General features: G+C 37.2%; 1 protein-coding gene across 1 annotated transcript in view; it reads right to left on the bottom strand.

Moving 5' to 3' along the window:
* Positions 1-24,455, bottom strand: part of DOCK4 (dedicator of cytokinesis 4) — a 261,513-nt gene that overhangs the window by 102,666 nt on the left and 134,392 nt on the right. The window contains exons 11-13 of the mRNA XM_086609922.1: positions 22,966-23,098; positions 21,331-21,419; positions 5,773-5,898 (exon numbers count right to left, since the gene is read on the bottom strand). Coding sequence (XP_086466048.1) covers positions 5,773-5,898; positions 21,331-21,419; positions 22,966-23,098 — 348 coding nt within the window. The remainder of the gene's footprint in view (positions 1-5,772; positions 5,899-21,330; positions 21,420-22,965; positions 23,099-24,455) is intronic.

Here is a 24,455-nt window from a genome sequence, read left to right as displayed (position 1 = left end):
GATTCCTTTTCTCAGTTACCCTACTGTTTTCAACAGAATATTATCTGCATTTTCAGCTTTATTACAGACACTATCAACAAGTCCTAAGAAACACCCATCAGAAAACAGCTGATTAAGCAAATGAAACGTCCTTTACAAGGGATTCTCAAACTGTAATACTTTCAGATTTCAAATGGACTGTAGACCTACCATGTAAGACCCAACTGCTCTGTGACTTTTTTTTTGCTCTTCCTTTTAACAATAAGCTGTAAAACAAGTTGCTTTGAACAAGTGGGGAATAAAAGACAAGCTTTTTTAACAGAAAACTTTGGCGTGTTAATTTTGTATAGCTACAATATAAAGAAAATCTTTCCAACAGAATTTTGAAAGACTATTTATTTTTTCAGAGCTAAAGCATTCACTTGTTACTTTGCTAACACTCCTTACCTGGCTTATTGAAGAAAGACTTCCAAGCCATAACTATCCTTGTATACACTTCCCATGCATCACTGCTACTTATTCTATGCTCAAAAGAAAGCTAGCTTACTCTTCCAAATACTATAAACCGCATAAGATCCTTTACCCCATTCTCCACTTCCAGAGACTTTAAATCAAAGGAAGTCCCAATTAAATTGTGGCTTTTCTTCCTTTTCCATAGTTCTCATTTATTTTTCCTTCAGTTCCTAATGAACCAAGAAAATAAGACAGAGGAGATGGAAAAAAATATAGATGTTCCTTGCACTTGTCTAATCAAGTATGTAGTCATGTATTAGTATCTTAGTTTACTCCAGTGACTTGTAGAAATGGTAATTCCATTGGTAGATAGAATCAAAGCTTTAAAAAAGAATTAAAATAGGATTTGGAAAGCAGAGGATATTCCCCATAGAGTATTACAGTTTTATGAAAGGTCAAAATTCAGGGTGTCTTTACTCCACAATATTGCTTAAACATATTTTGTGTAACTAATATATCCAGGCAATATTACTTCCAGTAATTAAAACCACATATTTTTGGATTCTTGGAAATCAGAATAGCAAACAATGGCAGGTGTTAAATTTAGGCTGTTGGTACTCTATACAGGATAAAGAAGATTGAAAATATTCATACCACTGCTTGTTGGAGAAAAATGCTTAAGCGTGTCAGACATATATTTCTTTTCCTACAATCAACAGCTCTTTACTAAGTCCAAGCTCACTGACAGATACAGACACCATGATGAAGAGAACAGATTCCATAGCTTGCTTTACGTTTTTGCTCTCCAGACTCTTATTCTAAGTTTTGAAAGAGGTAATATGCTTCTAGTCAAAATCACATCATTGAAAAATGCATGTTATCACAAGGATAGCATTTTGTGAGATCATTTGTATAAAAAGACAAAGATTCTAGTTCTAGTTTCATTTTAAAAGCTTCTGAAAATAGAAAGTAAGAAAGATTGGAGAACACGTGCTTGCATATGAGATGAATAAAAGACTTTTTGATAATCCAGATGAAAGAGTAATGAGCATTTTCAGTAGCTTTCAAAGACAGGATTGTGATGAGATTTAACTGGACAGCTAAAGGATATCTAAGTAAGTTAAAAGTTGAACAAAGCAATGCAGATGTGATGGTAAAAAACCTGTGTTACTTTTCCTAAATGAAGTATATGAAAGCTTAATGTAGGAAACTCAAAAGCACTGCAAACATCTTGGGCAGCTCATGCTACCTATTGAATAAGTAGAAATTGTAAAAAAAACACAGAACATTGAGAAACAAAATGCAACTTTTATTGTTTGACAATGAAGTCTGAAAGCATGAAAATCCTATTACAGAAATTAATACTGCAGTTTCATGTAGAATCTTTAACTATGTTATTTGTTAAACTATACCACAGGATTAGAAGAGAAAGAAAAAATCCAGAGTGAAGGATTACAAACTTTGCAGTCAGGACTGACCAGCTCAGGTGTAAATGCCAGCATTATAGACCCTCTAAGCTTATGTACAAGGAAAATAATGGCCAATGTAATAACATTGTACTGACTCATCAATACTTTAACCTCTTCTAATACCATAAAAGTTTAATAATTTGGATGGACAGGAAGAAATAGAAACTCTGATCTTAACTCAGAGCCAGTGGTGGTGAGACTTCAGCAGTAGTAATGCCACCAGTTCAGATCATAAGCTGAAAAAAGTTGTCTATAGCTGGTTGATATCCATCTAGGAAAATCTGTTATGATGTTGGCCAACATGCCAATTGTTTATACATTGCAGTACATTTTATGGACTAACACATTTGGAGGTGAGCTCCTGTATAAGATACGGAGACTTTCAAAATTGTTATCTATAGCTGTTTTAAAGAAGAATTATCTTTGATACTATAAACAAAGCTGCATAAAGTAAGTTTCTAGGTAATGTTCCAGGAAGTAAGGGCTGTACCTAACTGAATTGCTTAGTGAAAAAAGGATTCTACAGAAAGACATGAGATCACTTCATGTGCTAGTGTCTCATGCTGAATGGATTTTGGCTTTGAATGTACCAAGCAGTCAAGACAACTACTACCAGCAAGAGACTTAGTAAGAACAGTATAGCTTAAATAAAGTAAAGCAGATGTAGTTCTGGTCTGATAAGCACAAGGAAGGAAGATGTGCAACTATATGGATGCTTACGATATGACAGTTGTGAGAGTCTGTTTACAACTGGCAGTCCGACCAGGGACCTATGGGTTTTCCAGTAAGTCCTCATTTAGACAAACAGCTGTGCTAGGGTTTATTCCAATTCTAAAAACCTCAGACAACACATAGTAGTGATCAAGCTGCTTTGTGGAATTATATATCTTCCAGGAAGATGTGAAAAAATGTGTACATGCCCACGTGCTAGAACACACGAGCATATGCGGTAATGAAGTTACGCACTGATACAGATGCTGTACGTCAAATTTGGAAACAGATTCCGTAAGAGTTTACTACATAAAATACCAAAAAAGCTGGTAAAAGTACGTAAAGAAGAATACAAAAGGGCTTTCACATTCCATAACCTACTATGTATGTTAATCTAACTTAAAGTACTGCTCAAAAAGTGTAGCATGTTCATAAATATGAAATGCTAAATTTTATATGCTAAATAATGATGTGGTTTTCTGTCCTTTGAGGAAATGGTGAACACAGAACTTCAGGGTGTAAGCACACCTGTCCTTTGATGCTGTGCAAAGCTTTTCAGGAATACTGGGTTGTGCATCTGTAGACTGCCACACTAGGATGCTAGAAAGGAGATTACTAGTGGTTGCATAGAGTCTACCCATAAGTCCCAATTAAGCCTGGAAAATGCATGTTGATTAGACTCACAAGATGACATTTTCACTGCCTGTCCTTCTTCTGTCAGCTAGAATAAAGTGAGTTGCTTATTCCACAGTCTTTTTGAATCATATATGCTTTTTTCTAGCCATCTACTAAATTTTCTAGAACATTTGGAGTTCTGTATTAAAAAATTTCATGGATCCTGGAAGGAGCATTCTGTGGCTTCACCCTGTCAGGCTCTAGTCACATAAAAAGCATTCCTCTATAAAAATACGCATTATTATTGTCAACAAAATTCTGGTTTGACATGTATGCTGATCCTAGTTACTTTTAACAGTAAAACCTCCAAAGAGAAAAGGATTGATATGACGATAAATGAAGGTCAGAGAGAGTTTAAATATAGCAGAATAGGAGAGAGACTTAAAATATGGCATTTATAAAAGAGATACTGTAGTTTAACAGCATGAAGTATTATTGAATAATTCAAGAGAGACTGGTTCAGAACCTTAACCTAAGTGCTAATTAGCCACAGCAACATACTTAATTTCAACAAAAATATAAAATAGGATCTAATTAATGACCATTTCCAGTGGCAAAAGATGAAGTTCTCTAATTTATCTCTGAAAAACGACACTAGAAGAGAAACAAAATGAAAGAGAAGCTTTAAAAGAAAAAGGCATTTCAAAGGCTAGGTTCCTGAGGGCATTTCAGTGCCTAGGGCACATTGCTCTGGTTAGCCCTTGGAATTCATCATTGCAAGAGTGAGATGATTATTCCTCTTTAGGAGAAATCTCTTCTATGCCAGTAAACACAGAATAAAAGTTCTACATTTTCTAAACTGAGCTATGAATACATTTGGACTGAGAAAGTGCACACCAGAACCCATATATTTTTTTTTTAACTCAAAAAGGGACAAAGAGAGCCTGCACAATTCTTTGAAACTAAGCTGAGAAACTCCTTCAGCAGCTGATTACACAGAATTCTGCTATAACATGCTTTGCACAGTTTCGTACATCACATTATTTTACAACTGGAACGTGAGGGGATAGAAGAGCTATTTATAGAACTTAAAAAAATTGATAACACAGAGCAGAAGGTCATTAAATCATAGATAATGGAGAAAGTTTCTTAATGGGAGTTATAGTGTGTTCAGTAAAAATGCTTCCACTGTTACTGGCCATATTATCTACAATACTCATTTGATTCAGATTACAAATCCAACATTAATATAACAAATAAACCCTAGCTAATAAGCCATAAGATTTCAACTGAATGCTTCCATTAAACATACATATATAATCTACCTCTAAATTAAATGGTACCTGATTCACGTATTTCATTGTTCTAAGTATTGCAGTGACAGCAGCAGAGTATTTTCATACTAATGCTAAAACTGTTTTATTAACATGTTCTGTGAATGTTTTGATTAGCAGTACTGATCAAGGATGCAGAAGGACAGATGTTTAATTGGCAGTAAGAACACAAGAGTGAATTTTCGGTTGTCAATTCCAGGCAGAAGTTCAAGAGAAATACACACCCATAGCTAAAGCTGAGACTCATTACTGAGTTTTAAATGCCTATTTAAGACCTCCTTGATTAGTGAAGTGTTGAAGCTTATTTATTCTTGCCTCAGAACCTTAGTTTACTGCTGATTTAGGTACGTAGGAATACAAAGACAGATCTTTATAAGAAGAAGGTAGCCCCTATTAAAAATCTGCAAGTCATGAGGATGATTTACATTTGAGAGTTAAGGCACTGTGTGTGGACTCAGTTGAAACTAAGATGTGAGCTCTCTCTGCAACATTTCTTAGCAACAACACAACATCATAATCATGTCAAACCAGTCTGCTTCCAAGTGTGCATTTCATTTAAAGAGGCATTTGCCTTATGATTTCCAGCAACACATTAAACTTTTCAAAATGTTCATTTCAGGGATGGAACTATAGATAGTACTGAAATCTTCTTCCTGGATTTGCTTCTTCACATTCATTTTGACACATTCTTTCTACCTTCCTTAGCATCTGTTTAAGTGTTTGCATATTGTCATACAACATAAAGCAAGCCTCTACATCCCTATTATTATCCATTTCTGGTATCTTAATTTCCAGTATTTGAGACACAAACCTGGAGAAACCAGAAGCTGTACAGTGTCAGTGAAATTCTGTGAATCCTTATTTAGAAAGCTACTAGCTCGTAAGAACATTATGTTCTCCTAGTTATCTCTAGTTAGCTCAGCAGTCTTGCATTCAGTCATTTTCACTTCTGTAAAGTGGGATTTCATTTCTCCAAAAAGGCTGCTATGGCTGTATGCCCTTTTGGCATTGACATAGTAACTATACAATGTATAAAGCAATGGGGCCACTGGGATGCAGTTTTCTTCTGAAAAAAACTAACATAAAAGTCTCTGGATAAGTTTAAGAAGTTTTAGAATACAGTATTTATTTGGAAAGCAGATGAAAACTAAGTAATTTCTTGTTAGTTCTTTTTTCTGCTGCTTATTGAGAGTTTTTTCTTTTGAACTTACCAGGCATGATAATATTGGAAAAACCTAGTTTCCTTGTTATGGACACTCCATGGGTAAACATGGACGTATACTCTCTCCTAATTTGTTCTATGTCTCCATGAAGCAACTGAAGAGAAACTGCTAGACCTGAAAATGAAGAGAAAACCAAGGAAAAATAAGACATTCAAACAGATTATGGTCATCACTACTTCTTAAAAATTATAAATACTTGCAAGTACGTATACATTCCTGAGAACTCAGAAAATTCAGAGGAGTTCCATACTACCAAGCCAATTCACCTTAATTTTTTCAATGAATTTGGGAAGGGAACCAACATCCAGAAATCAATAAAGACTTGAAAACAACTACCCATGAAAAACTATTAGCAAATAATTACTCATGCATAACTGAACTATGATGACACATCAGATCTAAACTATCCCAATAGGGATGGACTGAGGCCTTAATTGGAAAGATAATTATAAAAATGTCAACTTAGAGAAATATCAATCAGTAATATTTGCACCAATTTCAATTCTTCACTTCCTTCAACACAATGCTGCTTTCACTGGTATGCAAGAAAAGGTGAAAACACAATGGTCCTCATCTATGGGAGAAACATGGAACTCTCATTACAATGCATCACTTAACCCAAATCAAAGTTAGACAAGTTATTAATCCAAAAATCTGAAGAGACAAACTCTAATAAACCAATATAGCATAACCAATACTTTTACTTATGCACAGTAATTTCATAATGAAGGAAATGACAACTTTTTTTCAATAATAATCAGATCTAATCAACCATGTTCTTTCCTAAGTTTGCTAGAAGACATGCAAAATGCAAGGGTGTCCATTTCATCATTTTCCAATATTTATTTCTCTACAATCAAGGAAAAATAACTAAATCTACTATATCTGCAGTACACTAATAAATTGCAAACAGTACACTTCATTATTGGGGGTTGGACTAGATGATCTTTAAAGGTCACTTCCAACCCAAACCATTCTATAGTTCTATGATTACAGCTGAGATTAACAAAAACAACAGGCATGCCTTTTGGTTATTTCAAATATAATCACTGAGGCAAGTGTCAGGATGATACAGCTTGTAAAGATTAACCTTCCTTGACCTACAGCATATCACGTGTCAACATACAGATCAAGGAGAAGACAAGCAAATTCTCCATATATATAGTGAACAACTGGAGATAAACAGAAGAGTCATAATTAACTTTAGATTAAGCTTAAGTAAATAACTTGTACACACATACTGAACAACAAAGTCATCGGTCCTTTGGGCTTTGGAAGAAGTTTCCCCTACAACCATGTTACTACTTAACTGAATAAATTTACTTGAAGTTTGATGGTTCTTAAATCAGAGTTTGAAAAATCTGTCCTAAGTACTGCCAGTCCAGGCTATTGCACTACAAAGATTAGAGATATAATTAGCATGACAATTTTTATATTTTTCCTCTTACCTATGGTTAAATTTTATTATTTTGGCAACTCCAGAGAATGTGATACTCTAACCAGACTTCCATTCTCTTATGAAAAACAGCTCACCTACACATGTCCAACTGAGTACAAAAACAAATCTTTCAAGGAAAATCATTCAGTGAAGTCTATTCTATTTTAAGGGCTGTATTTAATGCCATGGACATTAATTATTTTGGTAACAGAAATTTGTTCTGTGGTTATCCAGTTAACAACTTTTAGGAAATAGTGACAATTATTATCAGTGTAGACAAGAACACAAACCACGCTGTGCCCAGCTGACTGTACAGAAGGTTGGTAAGAAGTCACACAGGCAAAACTCAGACTCTGTTAGAGCCGAAGTTTTTCATTGCTGGATGGGAAGTGTAAGGCTGGGTGTAGCTCACTTACAAATATTATTTAGCTCACCTCTAATCTTGTTTCTTTTTTATGGTAAGAAATTGTTATACGTACATCCGTATATTTATACTCTCATATGCCACACTACTGCACTGCTTCCTTGGAAACCTAAAAAAACATTTGCCATTGCTCCAAATCACATCAGCTGCAAGTGTTAATGAGATTTTGTACACTGTCTGGTGTTGAGTAAAGTTATTGTGTTTTATAAACAGAAAGTTGAAGGCCTCAAATCCAATTACCGCTATAGTCTTCTTAGTGTACAAATTTCACAGATTTCCTTGAAGTATTTTATTTAGCTCAAAAATGAAATAAGTGTTAAAAAACCTCATCAATGGCAAAATAGTTTTAACTTGAGAAATAAGCTGCCTGTCAAGGATGTGAACTACTTGCTCATGCAAGGCAAGAAAGGTATTAGAGCACTGTATTTCACAGCATTCACTGTTAGAAAATGAAGAGTCATCTTTTTATATCCAAAAGCATCAAGAAAATCTCTGTGAACACACTTAAAACATGGTTTAGTCATTTTACCTATAGTTTAACTACATCTTTGGAATATAAATGGTACATCCCCCAACTCTACAGAATAATGAATAACACTGGATTAAAGTCAGCAAAGGTACTTAAAAATGTTATACAGGGTAAACAGTCCAGTAAAATAGAAAAGAGTAAAACTAAACCAGAATGCAAACAGAGGAAAGATACACAGGAAAGGAAGTCTGAAGAACCTCCAAAAACCAAGGTTTCAAGTTAATCATCTGAGAATCTAGTGATGAAATGAAAATGGAATTGACAAGAAGGGAAGCAGAAGATCTAACAGATCAGGTAAAACCGCTGAAGTTAAGAGCATAAGGATTTTATATGATCAATGATAAGAAGGCAATCCCCAGTTCAGTGTTCTGATCGCTCTCTCAAAGCTACACCAATTTTGAAAGGAAACTAGGCCCCTCTGCATTAAGGACCTAAAATCAGAAGATGCATACTGTTACTCAGGTGGGACACTCAAGTTACAAAATAGGTCGCTTGAATTCCCACTGATTTCTTACATTTTGGACCTTGTGATGCGTATGAAAAGCCAAGAACTTATTTTTAGTCCTAACGAAAGTTGTAATAGTCTAATCAAAGGACCGTTATTAGTCCATTTAAAATGATACTAACACACTCCAAACAAAGTACTGTTAAAATGACATATATACACACAATCTTTTCAGTATCAACCCCTGCTCACCCTTCCACTGCCCCTTAAGCCATTGTCTTAAGGTCAATGGCTTCAACCTGGGAAGGTGGTGTATGATGACTGAGTTATCAGCATCCTAAGTCCTTTGCCGTGAGGACTAGGATGTTGCCTATTTCTTCCTCTTTTCTCTCTCAGGCTCCTCTTTTATGTTTGCTAATGTGCTTTACAGATCGTTATTTCTCCACCGGTCTGCGAGTCCACATTACCTCTCCATTCACCAGATACATATTTTATATATGCCACAGATCTGTTCTCTTTGTCTCCCCTAAATCTGGTTTTATTCTGCTGTCAAGGTCATACTATTTGATGACCAGTAACTGGCCACTGGTGAGCTGTTCATAAGGTCTGAGGCCTCTAGTATCACCCCATGACGGTACTGTCAAGGCCTCCCTTATGGTCACGTCTTTACTCTTCTACGCTCCATTTTAGTCTAGGGTTACAGACAGCTAACTCTACACAGAGTCATAAGTATCTACTACATAAGTATATACTACAAAATGTATATACCAAAGTGGGTTATACTACACAATTGTACAAAGCTGTGCCGGGTTTATGTGATGGGGTTTAGGTAGCACAGGAGGGGATGCAGAGACAACCCCTGTAACTTCCCAGGCTCCAAAACCAGTCGGACTGGTCTCTGGCCAGGTCAGACCCCTCTTGTCCCTCAGGCCAGGGCCAAGTCAATTGGCACCTCTGTGAATGCCCTATTTAAGACAGGGACAAAGGAGTCCGAAACGTGGCTTGAAACATGGCTCAAAATGAGTCTCGAACCTGCACAGAAGAGAGGGGGGAGGCAGGAGGTCTCCCCAGAGCCTTCTCTTCTCCAGGCTGAACAACCCCAGCTCTCTCAGCCTGTCTTCATAGCAGAGGTGCTCCAGCCCTCGGATCATCTTCGTGGCCCTCCTCTGGACTCGCTCCAACAGCTCCATGTCCTTCTTATATTGGGGGTCCCAGAGCTGAACGTGGTACTCCAGGTGAGGTCTCTCACGAGAAGAGTAGAAGGGAAGAATCACCTCCCTCGACCTCCTGTCTGCAGCCCAGAATACAGTTGGCTTTCTGGGCTGCAAGCACACACTGCTGGCTCATGTTGAGCTTCTCATCAACCAACACCCCCAAGTCCTGCTCCTCAGGGCGGCTCTCAATCCATTCTCCAAACAGTCTCTACATGTGCCTGGCATTCACCCATGTGAAGGACCTCAGTTCAACCTGTGCTGAATTTCATTAGGTTCTCACAGGCCCACCTCTCAAGCCTGTCAAGGTCCCTCTGGATGGCATCCCTTCCCTCCAGCGTGTCAGCCACACCACACAGCTTGGTGTCATCAGCAAACTTGCTGAGTGTGCATTAAATCCAACTGTCCATGTCACCAACAAAGATGTTAAACAGTGCTGGACCCACTGAGGAACACCACTCATCACTGGTCTCCACTTAGACATCGAGCCGTTGGCCACAACTCTTTGAGTGCGACCATCCAGTCAATTTCTTATCCACCGAGTGGTCCATCCATCAAATCCATGTCTCTCCAATTTAGAGACAAGGATGTCATACAGGACACTGTGAAATGTTTTGGACAAGTCCAGATAGGTGATGTCAGTTGCTCTTCCCTTATCCACCAACACTGTAACCCCATCATAGAAGGCAACCAAATTAGTCAGGCATGATTTGCCCTTAGTGAAGCCATGTTGGCTTTCACCAATCACCTCCTTAGTTTCCATGTGCCTTACCATAGTTTCCAGGAGGATTTTCTCCATGATGGTGAACATGCCACCGTACACTGCATCTGACTGGCTGATAGGATCATTACACCATCTATAAAACATAGAATCTATCCAAAACTTTGTAACTATAAATTTTACATTTCTAGAACGTTAGGAGCTAAAACTTAACAATGAAAATCATTATCCAGTCTCTGAAGGACTGGCACATCTTCTTTAATTAGGTACAAAGTGTAGCTTTGTCTTCTTAGAAGAAATTTCAACTACTTCCCTAGGGATAATTAAAAGCTCTTGTGTTAGCTATTATTCTTTATTTACTCCAGTTTTAAAAATATTACTGCAAAACTCTGTGTAGCACTGCAAACAGATCTGCTTTTATTTCTTTTGCAAGCACATGACGTTTCTCATAGTTAACTTGTAGCATAGTTCACCATAGATATTTTTTATCATTCAAATGAAAAAAAAATTGACAAGTTGCTGAATAAGCACTCCAGATTTTTGTTAGATCGGTCATTCTCCCTCAGAACAGCTTTTATACTGCATTATTGATTCCCACATTTAGTTATGACAAAAGGCAACTGTTCATTACACTTGCAGACTGCTTATTTGCATTTGAGCTTCTGGGGGGAGGGGAAAGTATTTACATTCAGCTTCTATCTACTGGTGGCAGAGGATCCTAGATCATGTTAAGAAGAAAATGCCTAGCAGCTGCTTAGGAAGCTCACAGAAAAAAAAAGAACCTCAGACAGAATGATATTCAGCACTGTTTGTATTTTAAGAAAGCCAATAAAATCAGGCATCTGTCCAAATAAAGCTCCATAAGGGTGTTAAAAGTATTCTGAAAGCCTACAGTTGTTCCCATTTCCGGTAGTATTTAAAGTGTCCGAATTACCACTACTAAGATAACACTAGTAAATTTCCACATTGTTATTGGCAAAAAAAATAATTGTATAAATCTTGTGCAATTTGGTCACAGCAAACTATGTAGTAAATCCCACAAATTACAGACTGGGAACAGAGAGGAAAAAAAGGAGAGGTAGATTCAATCCTCACTGGCCTTGTTAAAGGCTTGATTGTGATTACTTTGACTTATCAAAAGAAACTCCAAAGTCTTTCTTTTTCCTCGGCTTTAAATTCTATATTTTAGCTCAGTAAGAAAGAATGCAAGACAAACAGCCTTTGCAAAATTTTGACAGCTTTCTTGATGCTCATGAATTAAATGAGCTCTTGTACCTAAGGCTTTTGTCAGAAATCCCCTCAAGTGTGGAAAGTTGGGGCTTTTTCTTCTTCACATGGAACATAAACACTTAAATGCAAATGGCATTATATTATCACAAGAAAAGTGGCTTGGGATTTCTTTACAGGGGAGATGGTAGAGCCTCAAGTATTTCTTGCCAGAATCACCACAAGATAAAGATTAAAGGAGCAGAAGGCTAAATGACTATTACAAGAATCTAGTCTAACCTCCTCATACAGATAATAAAGATCTCAGTAATAATTTTTCCAATTCTTACCTTAGTAAGCCCATTGATGCTCTTTTCTATTAACAATGCACATAGCATGTCAATACTCATTTCCACACTACATTGTTATATTGCAAAAGTGAATCATCTTGCTCAAAAATTCTTATAATTACATTTTTACATACTGTTTAGTTAACTAGAACATTAGACAGTGCACAAAATACATAATTTCACAATTATAATTGGTTTATATTGCTTCTAGTGCAAATAACAGACAAAAGGTTCCAGGGAAACACCTGTTATTTTCTCCTTCATGAAGGGCAGCTCTGCCATCCAAACAGCTTTCATGCCATTGTATCAGAAATCTAGATACTTGCGTTCCAATTATGTATCTTATATCAAATAAAGAAACAGTCAACATTTAACTGAGACCTAAATAAAGTGTTAAAAAACAAATTTCCACCACCACAAAAGCCCAGATAACATTGGTAATGAATTTGTAAATGTAAACCATGAAGGACCTAAAACCATGCATATACGTTCTATAATATATCATTCGAAGCAGTCTTAAGACTTCTATTGTTTCAGTAGATAAAGGAAGCCAATAACATTATTTAATGGTAACAAGCAGACTGAATTTTTGGGAAAGGTTTATGAAAACTTCACTGCTAAGACATAATCCATCTCCAAGATGGAAATATGAGCCAGCTATTCTCATTATGTAGCCTTAGAAAGGAAATTCTGAGTTTAAATTGGGTGCCATTTCAATCACATGCATAATCACAGTACTGAAATGAACAGCAAGACATTAGTTTCTACTGGATATAAGATGTCCCTGACAGTACCACAATGGCACATTTTGCATTCTTCTCTAAAAACAAATCTTTTAGCAACATTCAAGAGCACAGTATTTAATTTACTTAATTAATTAACTTTAATTTAATTTATTAAAGCCCTCATCTCCAGCAGCATCTACAAGTCATGCTATAGGAAGGACACTTACAGATAATCACACAAAAAAAAATCTACCTTGAACTTCATTTTTGAACATTTTTAACATTAGATTGCTGCACAATATCATCCACCCTATAAAGAGTACTTGAAAAAGCAGAGTTCTACAAATCCTTGCCTAAAAACTGCTCTAAAACTGGCCTTTTTATATGTCAAAGTTGTCATTCAGGGCCAAATGATCTTGAGCAACAACTTACATGCAAAATTCTCTATATATTTAATCTTTCGGCTCTACCATTTGTTGAGAACAAAAAGGAATGCCTTAATTCATTGTGTACTTAGTGAGGCACATATAAGCACTATTCTTATTTTAAACGTATTTCAAATAGCAGCCTTCAGTGACAACTAATTCTTAAACACATCAAAATGGAATACATATAATCTCCTTGTCACAAAACGTAACAAAGATTAAAACTGACAGATCAATAAATCATTACAGAACTAGAGTAATTAAACAAACGCACTTGCTGTTTAAATGTTAGTGATGTATAGACACAAAATACATCTCAGTGCACCACTGACACATCTGTGAACCCTTCGGAGAACAGACAAACACCAGAGATGATCTCTTCTTAGCTGAGCACAGATGCAGAGGGTAGTTTTATGTGGTTAATCATGTGCCAGGAGTTACCTAAAAGTTACATACTTCGTTCTGTTCTGTCTTCTCTGTTGAGTATATTACCACTCCTGCCCTTATTCTTCCTCATTTTCCACCAGCCATTGCTCCACTCATCTCTCCACTGTGAGCCTACACCTCCTTTTTGCAATCAACAGCTATAGCTGCTCCCAGCAGGGAATGCACATTTTGTTTCCTATGCGACATTTCTCATGGTGATTCACAGGACGAAGCTCTCCTTGCAACGACTCTGAAGGGGCTAATGCTGTGAAGTGCTGGGGTTGTGTTGCACTAACATAGTCACACTACTTCTTGTATCTAGAAAATACTGTAAGTTACCACAGCTCTGTTCCTAGAAACACTGCACTCTGTAAACTTATACTGAGGTACCAATTCCCTGCTGTATTTGATCTCTTGTAGCTTTTCATGTGGAAAAATGATGCTTCTCAGTTGTATCACTTCATGGGGCCTCTGTAGTTTTTCCACGGCAAGGTAAATAACGACTCTAACAGGCTTTCCCCTCCAAATCAAGGAATTTGTAAGCCAAAGCTTACTTTTTGTGAAACAGGAGATGAAACAGCCAAAATATGTGGTTTTCCACCTGTTTTTTTAACTTTCCAGTGTTCAACAGTAACCATGGAGAAATGACATCATTAGAGTGCCAAGAGACTGTTGAATGCAGGTAAATAGGTATGGGAAGACATATACTGCCCCAAAGCACATGCCACTATTTCTATCCAACTGCCTCCATTGCCATATTGTCTCAGAAATCATGTCTTCTCAGATGAGTTCATGCTTTGGGCTGGTCTACCTGATGCCTTCTCTGACTGAGTCTTATATGATCACTGAGCTAGACTGAGACTTATGCAGGGGACATGTACGCTGGGAAAAAAAAAAAAAAAAGAATGCACATGAGGTAACAATAGTTCCCCAAAACCAAGGAAGTTCGCTTTATGAAACTTAATTTGGTCTGGTTGAATTAGAATGATAGCAGTGTAATGAAATTTGCCTTTGAATGAACAACCTCACTGAATTTCAAAAAACTCAGATTCTACTTTGAAGTTGGTTCCTCTTTGAACTGCTGTTGGACCACATAACCTCCTGAGGACCCTTCCAACCTTATTTACTGTATAATTTAATGAATAACTTTCCCCCTCAAGGTCATGTCCTTACTCATGATGGGATTCTTGGCAAACAGCTGCCAACAATACGGGCTTTGAGTTCCTCCTTGCTTCTATCAGGGCATTATGCAGTTGCCCATTTATTGATCAGTCTCCTTTTGTTAGGCAGCATCACTTTGGATGACCTTCTGCCTGCAGGTTTTTGCACAGGTACATGAAAATAACTTTGAATCTATTATAGATAGCAAACTATTCATTTGAAAAACCTACTTGTGCATCTTTCTCTTTTAAATAAAGAAATTAACAGTTTGTGGCTGACAGACTTAAGAAAATCTTTTACAAATCAAACCACAACCTGGATTTGTCTTAAAAACAGCCTCCCTATTCAGGTCTTCCCTCCATCATATTTAAAAATTCATGTTCCTGCCAACTACTAGATACAATATAGTAATTTGTGATTTTATTCTTTTTATGACCTAAACCGGACACAAGAAGATACGATTTATGTAGATTTTTCAAGAGCTGTATTTTGAGCCCCCATGCAACAGTTAAAAAATTAACACTGCCACTATATTTTTTAAAAAAAAATTAAAATAGAAGAAATCATGCTTGAGCTAAGAATGGCAAGAGAAATCCCACCATTTTGAATGTTCTTCCTCTAAAGCTTAAGGCCCTCCCATCAATTGAAGTTAATGTATAACTAACAGTGTTTCCAGTGGAGTTGCAATGTAGGTTTGGCATTGCTACCACAGAATACACAACACTGCTTTCAGTAAACATGCAATTAGGTTGCATCACTCTTGTCTAGTTTATCAGAGCATTCCAAGATAATGGCATAGAAAAGAACTTGCCACTACATTTGCTATTTTTGTGGAATCCACGCAAGAGTCCAAAGCTACAGAGCAGCTAGATACGTTTATAATTTCTTACACTGGTAATTTAATCTCTATAGGATTTGAAAGGATTTTCACCTCCTTTACTGTAATAACTGAAAAGCACATGTATCCTTGTCTCAGCTCTCAAGAATTACTGCATCAGGCACATGCGGCTTTTCAAGACTTGTTATAAGGGAATCTAAATTGGCATTTACACAGAAGCTTACACAGGAGAACATTAGGAACCTAAAGAAAAAAGTGGAGCAAAAAGGAATGTCTTGCATCCTCTTAAAACTAAGCTATCCAGTCTTTCTTCTCAAAAGACAGTGAAGAAAGAGGAAGTTGTGCTTTTTTCATCAGTTTTTTAATATGCTTTTTATAAGACAACTCATTGGGGAGAATATTCACATGTAACACAAGACTGAGGTTCAAATTTCTCCTCTATTGGCTGATTTGCTAAGGGGACATGGATACAGATCACACTTAGGAAAATCATATACTACTTGGCAGGCTTCAGAGCCACTTTCACTTTCCCCACGGTATAATGAATATTTTCTGATTGTATACAAAGTTGAATAGTTGCTGCAGGGAAGTCTAAGAAGCCAAGTGATTAGCGTGCTCATCTGGGACATGTGAGACAGACTGAAAATCCTTTTCCAAATCAGAGTCTGAACAAAGACATTTTCTGTCTTTGAAGAATGTCTCAGACACCGGAGTAAATAATTTCTCTGATAAACCCAGTGAATATTTATATATTCCCTGAAATAGCACGGGCATGAGAGTTACAGAAATCATCTCTAGCATTTTTTTTTCAGCCTAGTACTCAAGAAGCTAAATCTATCCCACCTGTACCCTGACCATGCAAGTGTCCTGGGTGCAACCAGCTACCCATCTGTTCTCAACTTCAAGCAGTGGTGAAAATGAAAGCTAACTTAGCTTTAGGTGCCTACAGGGGGTACTTTGAAGATGCTGTTGGCATTTAAGTAGGGATTACAGTAAGAACCATGACTGTTTAACTGTGTAACTTGCTCACAGCTGTAAGTGTGTAATTTTGGTGGACAAGAACCCTCTACCGTCAGAGCCCAAAAGACTGTTCCAAACACTAGACAGAAAGGACTGCTCCAATTACTAGACAACCCTTCCATCATCATGTGCTGAATTAAAAAAAAATATGTAAACTTCTGAAAGTATAAAGAACTGGAGGAAAAAAAGAAAGGTAGCGTCATAGGCAAGAATATAAAGTTGCTCGTGATAAATTCATACTAAAAATGAGAAGAAAAAAGAAATCTATGACTCTGCATAAGTATGTAACATTCGCGTTGCAGTCTCTGACTTTTATTTACTTATTTGTGTATAAAACCGTGTTTAATGACAACCAGTTTGGCATTGTTCTCTTGCTTCTTGTCCTAAAATGCACTTCAAACCATTTTAAAAATCAACAGGTTCACTCACGGCACAGCAATTCTGTGGGCAAATGAAGCAGCTATTATATGATCAATAACAGTTTACAAGGCACTTTGTGCATTAGTGCCTGCTTTATTAAAGAGAAAAGCAGCCCACATCCAATACTATTTGTTTATTGTAGTCACAAGAAAAGTCCACAGTATCGTTTCACAGTCACACCCAAACAAGCTCTGCCACTGTGACCCATGCTGCAAACTCTACAAAGAGATTTTAACATTTGACAGAAGCTCAAGCTTTCATATGAAAGCAGCGATGACTTTGGCTAGGCTTCACTATCTAAAATATACTAGAATCATAGAATGGTTAGGGTTGGAAGCGATCTTAAAGATCATCTAGCTCCACATCCCCCCTGCCATTGGCAGGGACACCTTCCACTACATCAGGTTGCCCAAAGCCTCGTCCAACCTGGCCTTGAACACTTCCAGAGATGAGGCATCTACAACTTCTCTGGGCAACCTGTTCCAGTGCCTCACCACCCTCACAGTGAAGAATTTCTTCCTTATATGTAATCTAAATCTACCCTCTTTCAGTTTAAAGCCATTACCCATTGTCCTATTGCTACACACTCTTGTAAATGGTCCCTCTCCAGATTTCTTGCAGGCTTCCTTTAGCTACTGGAACGCTGCTATAAAGTCTTCCTGAAGCCTTCTCTTCTCCAGGCCGAACAGCCCCAACTCTCTCAGCCTGTCTTCATAGCAGAGATGCTCCAGTCCTCAGATCATCTTTGTGGCCCTTCTCTGGACTCACTCCAACAGCTCCATGTCTTTCTTGTGTTGGGGACTCCAGAGCTGAACGCAGTATTCCAGGTGGGGTTTCACGAGAGCAGAGTAGAGGGGCAGAATCACTTCCCTTGACCTGCTGGCCATGCTTCTTTTGATGCAGCCCAGGATACGGTTGGCTTTCTGGGCTGCCAGTGCACATTGCCGGCTCATGTTGATCTTCCCATCGACCAGCACCTCCAAGCCCTTCTCCTCAGGGCTGCTCTCAATCCATTCTCCGCTCAGTCTGTAATTGTGCTTGGGATTGCCCCGACCCATGTGCAAGACCTTGCACTTGTCCTTGTTGAACTTCATGAGGTTCTCACAGGCTCACCTCTCCAACCTGTCAAGGTTCCTCTGGATGGCATCCCTCCCCTCCAGTGTGTCCACACCACCACAGAGCTTGGTGTCATCAGCAAACTTGTGAGGGTGCACTCAATCCCACTGTCCATGTCGCCAACAAAGATGTTAAACAGCACCAGACCCAATACCGACCCCTGAGGAACACCACTCGGTATAAACACCACTGAGGGGATAAGGGATGATTTTACATGGTTTGAGATAAGCTAGTAACTGTTTTTTATATCTGTAGTACATATTCCTGTACATTTTATATCTGTAGTACATTGACCTCTGGTGCTACAGATACAGAAATAGAAGTGTGTTATTTTCTTGTAAGACTGACGTAATTAGGTATGATGTCGATGCAGGGATATTCATTTTTCCACAGATTTTTGCATTTTAAAACACAGTAACTAGCTTCTAATTCTAAGAAAAAACATTATAGGAAAAACAGTTTTTATAGCCAGCTCCACTGCAGATATTGCTGAAACCTAGTTAGTTTAATGATTAAGAAATCATCTAGATCTAATAGTACTTACTTTTCAAATACTACAAACTCAATGTAAGAAATAACAACGCTACTAAATGCAGCTAAGGCTGTACGATTTGGCCTTTGCATTAATGGTTTCATTTCCTACTCTAGGCAACCAGGTGTTTTCCACTAAGATGATACCTTACACCAGCTGCAAAGACTAGTGGTGAATGGGAAACTGATCCACTACCTGCTACTCTAGTCTCTGTTACACTGGAAATTCATGCAGAAAACACGTTCCAGTTCCCACTCTGGCAAATGATGCCAAATTATCCATGAGATTAAGTCCTTCCATTCCTGCATCCACGGAGAATAGGAAGGGGGATGAACATCTGTCCCCTGCTCCTTTCTGGGTTGTATTAAAAAGTGATGATCATTTGCCTTTAGTAAGATGCAAGAGGATTCTGTACTTCAGAATTGTCATGAGTTGAAGCAGAAAAAGTACTTTTTTGGGAGTGAGGGTTTGAATGCTAAATACAAATGCTACAGTCTGGCAATACATGTTTTACATGCAAGACATTGAAAGCACGTTTTGAGTTCCTTTTCACTTTTTCCCAGAAAACTGGAAGAATTGTTTTTTTCTGAAGAATATTACAAATTATCTGACAAACTATTTCGACAGTGAGACATAACAATTTGTGGAAACTGAAGACTTTGTGTGAAAATCTCCTGAGTTGAAAGAAACTGTACAGAACAGAATCTAAAGAGGGAACAAGCCTGGAGGATAGACAGCAGTCTGAAGCATCTTTGCTGTTGTTTGTTTACCATGTTTCCTTTCTTAGGTCTTTTTAACATGATTTAAAAAGGGCAAATGCGACATAAACCAAAAATTCAAGTTTTCCTCTATTTGGTTTATATCTACAACAGTTCCTAAGACAGAGGAAAGACCCATGTCTCCTGTAATGCAAGATTTTCTCCTTTTTTGACAACTATAAGGTGGCAGACAAGGCTAATGAGGCTTCAGAACCAGCCATTCAATACTATTACAGAAAAAGACAGCAAAGGGAAAATACAAACTAGTGTAACAACAATATTTTCCATGAGGTGTCAGCAGAAGTATCTGAACATATTGCTAAAGCCTTGCAAGTGCTTTTTCAGGCTGCTAAGCAGTCACAGAGGAACAAATTTCATTGTGCGATGTAAATAGTTTAAATTTTCATTTAATTTCATAGTTTAAATTTTAGTTGCTCCGTACTCAAAGCAGCATTACTGCTCACTTCTGCTTTCCCTCTCAGTCTTCACATGCACTACTGGAATTCTGTGCCACTCTTCTCTCTGCCCGCCTCCCACTGACAACACTTTACAAAATGTAACTGATCTTCAATTTTATTCATTTCCAGCCCCCTGTAACCTGGAAAAAAATTCATGTCCCACATGTCTTTCATGTTGAACATTCACATAATTACGAGTATTCAAATTTAACCAACGTCTCCTAGGACAACCGGGTATTTAACTGTGAACTCTTATTACACAAGAATGGAACAGGATATATGATGTATCACAGACTAAGCAGGTATTGTACGGACAGTCAGAGTGACCAAGAGGAAGTTGTTCTTCTTGAATATGGTTAACATATTTAAGAAGCCCAACATTATACTTGATCAGCAATGTGCTCCTCTATTTTCACTACATGATTTTTATATTTATTGTCCAATAAGATGTATGACATTCTAAACCTTGACTATACGTATATATGTGGCTAGACTCAATATGAGAAAACAATAGGATTAGAAATGGTTCAATATATAACATCTGTCTTGATAAGTTAACATGAGCCTTTATATGTTTCTTGATTATCACTAAAGATTGTTGAACATATATTTTCAAGATAATAATTATGTTTGAAATAAAGTTAAAGGAGCATGAAGTCTGCTACATGAAAGGCATTACCATTACAGTACAACCTGGAAAATGAGTTCATATGAGATTTTTTCTGTAGTCATATTTCAACTAATTAACGTTTCACGGGGACAAACCAATATTTGATTTATTTTGATTACAAGGACAATAGACTCATAAGTTCCATTGCAGGTTTCATTTCAAGTTTGACTGCCTTCCTGGATGACAACATTCAGAAAAAGTTAACAAGTTGGTATTAAAAAAAACAACTACAAAACAAATGCAAATCCAACATTTCCAGGGATGGGGCATCCACAACTTCTCTGGGCAACCCGTTTCATTTTTTTCTTAAGTTTAAATAATATACAGTGTCAATGACAAATTTCATATTCCTGATGAAAATGTGAAGCAGAAAAGTCAAGCAACACAGATCAATAATTTGATCAGCCTCACATGTGAACAGAACTCCACAGCAAACTGTAGCTCTTCAGCACAGAATAAAATTACATAGCTCCTTGAAGAAAATTCAGTGAGGTTTTTTATTGTAAATGTGCACATGAACAGCAATATCATATACTTTCGCCTAATACAAGTATTTTTCTCTATGTGAATAAATATTTCCTTCATTCACATTAGTCCTTCTAAAATAGAGCCACTTCATTTGCGGACTAAGAAAACCCTAAGAATACAAACAGAAACGTGGCAACTTACTCACCTGCATTGGAGCCTGTCAAGTTGTAACGTGCATTCAGCTTTTTAATGATATTTTCATGGATCTGATACCAGTCACTCTCTGTGTTGCACCTAGAAAAATGATAACTTTCTTAACTCTGAAACAGGAACACAAGTTTTTCAGACCAGCTTCACCACAGATCTCTAAACAAATCCTCTTTTGTTCACAACACTAATAACACAATAGGACCTGATAAAGCCCCATGAGACTTCCTGTCTCAATGGAAAGGGTCAGAGTGCTCTTAGCATTTGAGAAAGGCACCATGGAAATATCTGCTTCATGTTGCAAAGGGTGGGAGAAAGATATGAGCAATTATGCTCAGGAACTCAGCCGTGACCAAGTTCATAATCTGTATAGATTTATCCTTCAGTGCGAAACCACGCAGAAACCTATTTTGTGACACTCAGGAGGAGACACAGGACTCGGAGCTGGCCTTAAAAGACAGAAAAATCTGTACTGTGCACTTCAAAGTTATTTAAAACAGGATGTGATCTTCAGGAGGTAATCAGTGAAAGAGCAAATCACATTTCGGTATACCTTTAGAAAATAGTTGCTTTTCCATAAGGAAAAACAGACCGTGTTCTAATGATCACTTTTCGCGGTTTAGGCTGGAGTTATTCTTAGCATCAAATCTGGTTTTGAGTGATGTTTCTTCTACAGTTTTTGTTATTTTAAAACAAACGGGCAAGATTAAAAAAAATAGAATATAATAGGTAGACAAATCTAACAATTTGTTAACCAACAGCTAACACTTATTTGACTTTAATGTCCTGGGAGTCTGAATAAGAGTCAGCCCACATATCCACTGTCACACTAAATTGTTTTTCTGCAGCATTGATTCCAGCAGTTCTAACTCACCGAAGAAGGGTACAGGTGAGAAGAGAAAGGCTGCCTGAAAGAATTCCATGTCTTCAAGATTTGAGTGCTAAATCTGGGAGGGACAGAACGTCTTCATGTGCACAATATGTGTCCCAGGTTTATGTACTTATAATAGACCACTCCACAAAATGGTTCTTACTATAACGTCCAAGATGAACTGGAAATTATATGCACTCTGTTGCTACAATCAGAAAACTGAACTTTCTTCCAAATGCTATCAGTCAAAATCCACTATTCAATCAACCATTAATTTTCAAATCTATTTTTGATTTTTCATTCTCCAGAACTAACTGCCTTTTATACTTCTGTTATTCCCATTATATAATCGCTCCATTTCACAAAAAGATATTCTGTTTGCTTTTTTTGTGTAGTTAAAAAGTACTTCCGCTAGCTGCTTAGGCAGCACAAGATGTTTAAACAAGTCCTAAAAGCACTTCATGTTGCCATAAAAAGAGAGCTCCAGAAGCTCTTGCAAGGATGTGAAAAATTCTGAAACATACACTAAGATCTAAAAGGATGCAACCTTTATCTTTAATATTATCCTACTTCATAAACACATCTGTAGAACTAGCCAAAAATTTCCAAATTGTGACAAAAGGAAAAAGAAATTAGCTACTGCACTTTTTTGGAACAGAAAGGAGCTACAGTTATTTACTCACACTGCATTTAACACTACTGCTTCTGATGCAAACTAACTCTAAGATACTTTTAAAAATCAAGAAAAAAAGCATTCCTTACATGTATACTTTTAAGACAAGGTCATCCTTTGAATCTCCTGCCAGCAAATCTGCAATACTGAGGACTGCACAGCCAAAGGGCCGTCTATATTGTACGTTGCAGGCATTTTTCTTTTCTCCAGCTGCCATTCGTCCTGCCAAACAAAATACATATTTGATGCATAATCCATGGAACTGTCTCTCTTAAAACCACAGAAGGGAGGCAGAGAGCAATTCAGTTCAGTATGGTGACAGGTCTGAGTGGACGATGCCAAATGTACTCGTTGTGAATCTGGTCTGTCTTTATACTATGTTAGGATAACAAATGGTACACGAAGTACACTAAATATTTATGTGGTGATCTCGAAAGCTCTCAGACCAGAGGTACTGCTCATTCTCTCATGACCTGCACTCAAACAACACCTTCTGATACCCAGTGACAGCACACTCATGACACCATCAAATTAAATTTAGAGATCAGACATGACAAACTGTTCAACATTTGCTGTCCAATAAGAATTATTTTACTGTAGGTGTTGCTACTCGTGATTTATATGAGAGGTGTTGTGACTGAGCCGTTACAACTTAGTAATCAAATGCAGCTTCCAAATAGGCAACTGGCAAGCAAGGGGATAAATGACCAGCTGCAGAAAAATCAAGGAGAGATGAAGCACAGGGAGGAAAGATGACAAAGGGCAGAAGAACAATTTATGATAAAGAAAGAAAGAAAAGCAACCAAGGAAAACAGATTTGAAACAAAATATTCTTCCTAGCCTTTTCTATTTGATTTAAATACAATTGATCAATCTTCTTGCTGTGTTCCTGGCATTTGAAACAGCCCTCTTTCTAACCGTATTATTCAATTGTGCACTGGCAGTTATGTATCTTTCCCACCAAGTCTTAATTTCAGACATGAAAAGTCTATGGTTGCAGTCGCTGTAGGGCAATGCTTCCTCAAAATATTCCTATGCATAGCAGCAGCTAGAAGAATGATTGTTCGTTTTTGCACCATGCAGCCTATAAATCTTATCTCAGCTTTTTAATATTTCAGTGGTTCATTTATAAACTTGACTGAGAATACATTTGAAAACTACACAATAGAAAAAATTCTACTCCTTATTCTTCTTTAAAGCATTTATTCTTACCAAATATACTTACATTACATCATAGTTTACCATACCTTTTCCCAATCCTTGCCAATAAAACCAAAACACAATATTTTGATATTCTGATGAAACACTAAAACACCATGAAAATGCAAGGAAAAATTATTCCTCAAAGCTGTAAAATAGTGTTTACTTCGTAACAAGTTTTTTCTGAACTCAGCGTAAGTTAGAGCAACTATCTTTCAAACCAAAATACCTTTGAAAATAGGAAGAAAAGTTATATTCAATACTGCACTGATGCAACTACAGAGACAGTTTACAAAGAAAACAATATATCTAAGAGGGCAGAAGCAGACCTGAAGATTATTTTTTCACATCAGTACAGCCCAGAGGATAACTTCTTAAA

Source organism: Tauraco erythrolophus, chromosome 4 (assembly GCF_009769465.1).
Source record: "Tauraco erythrolophus isolate bTauEry1 chromosome 4, bTauEry1.pri, whole genome shotgun sequence".
Taxonomy (NCBI): domain Eukaryota; kingdom Metazoa; phylum Chordata; class Aves; order Musophagiformes; family Musophagidae; genus Tauraco; species Tauraco erythrolophus.
The sequence above is the reverse complement of the archived record's forward strand: the minus strand, read 5'-3'. Positions and strand labels throughout refer to the sequence as shown.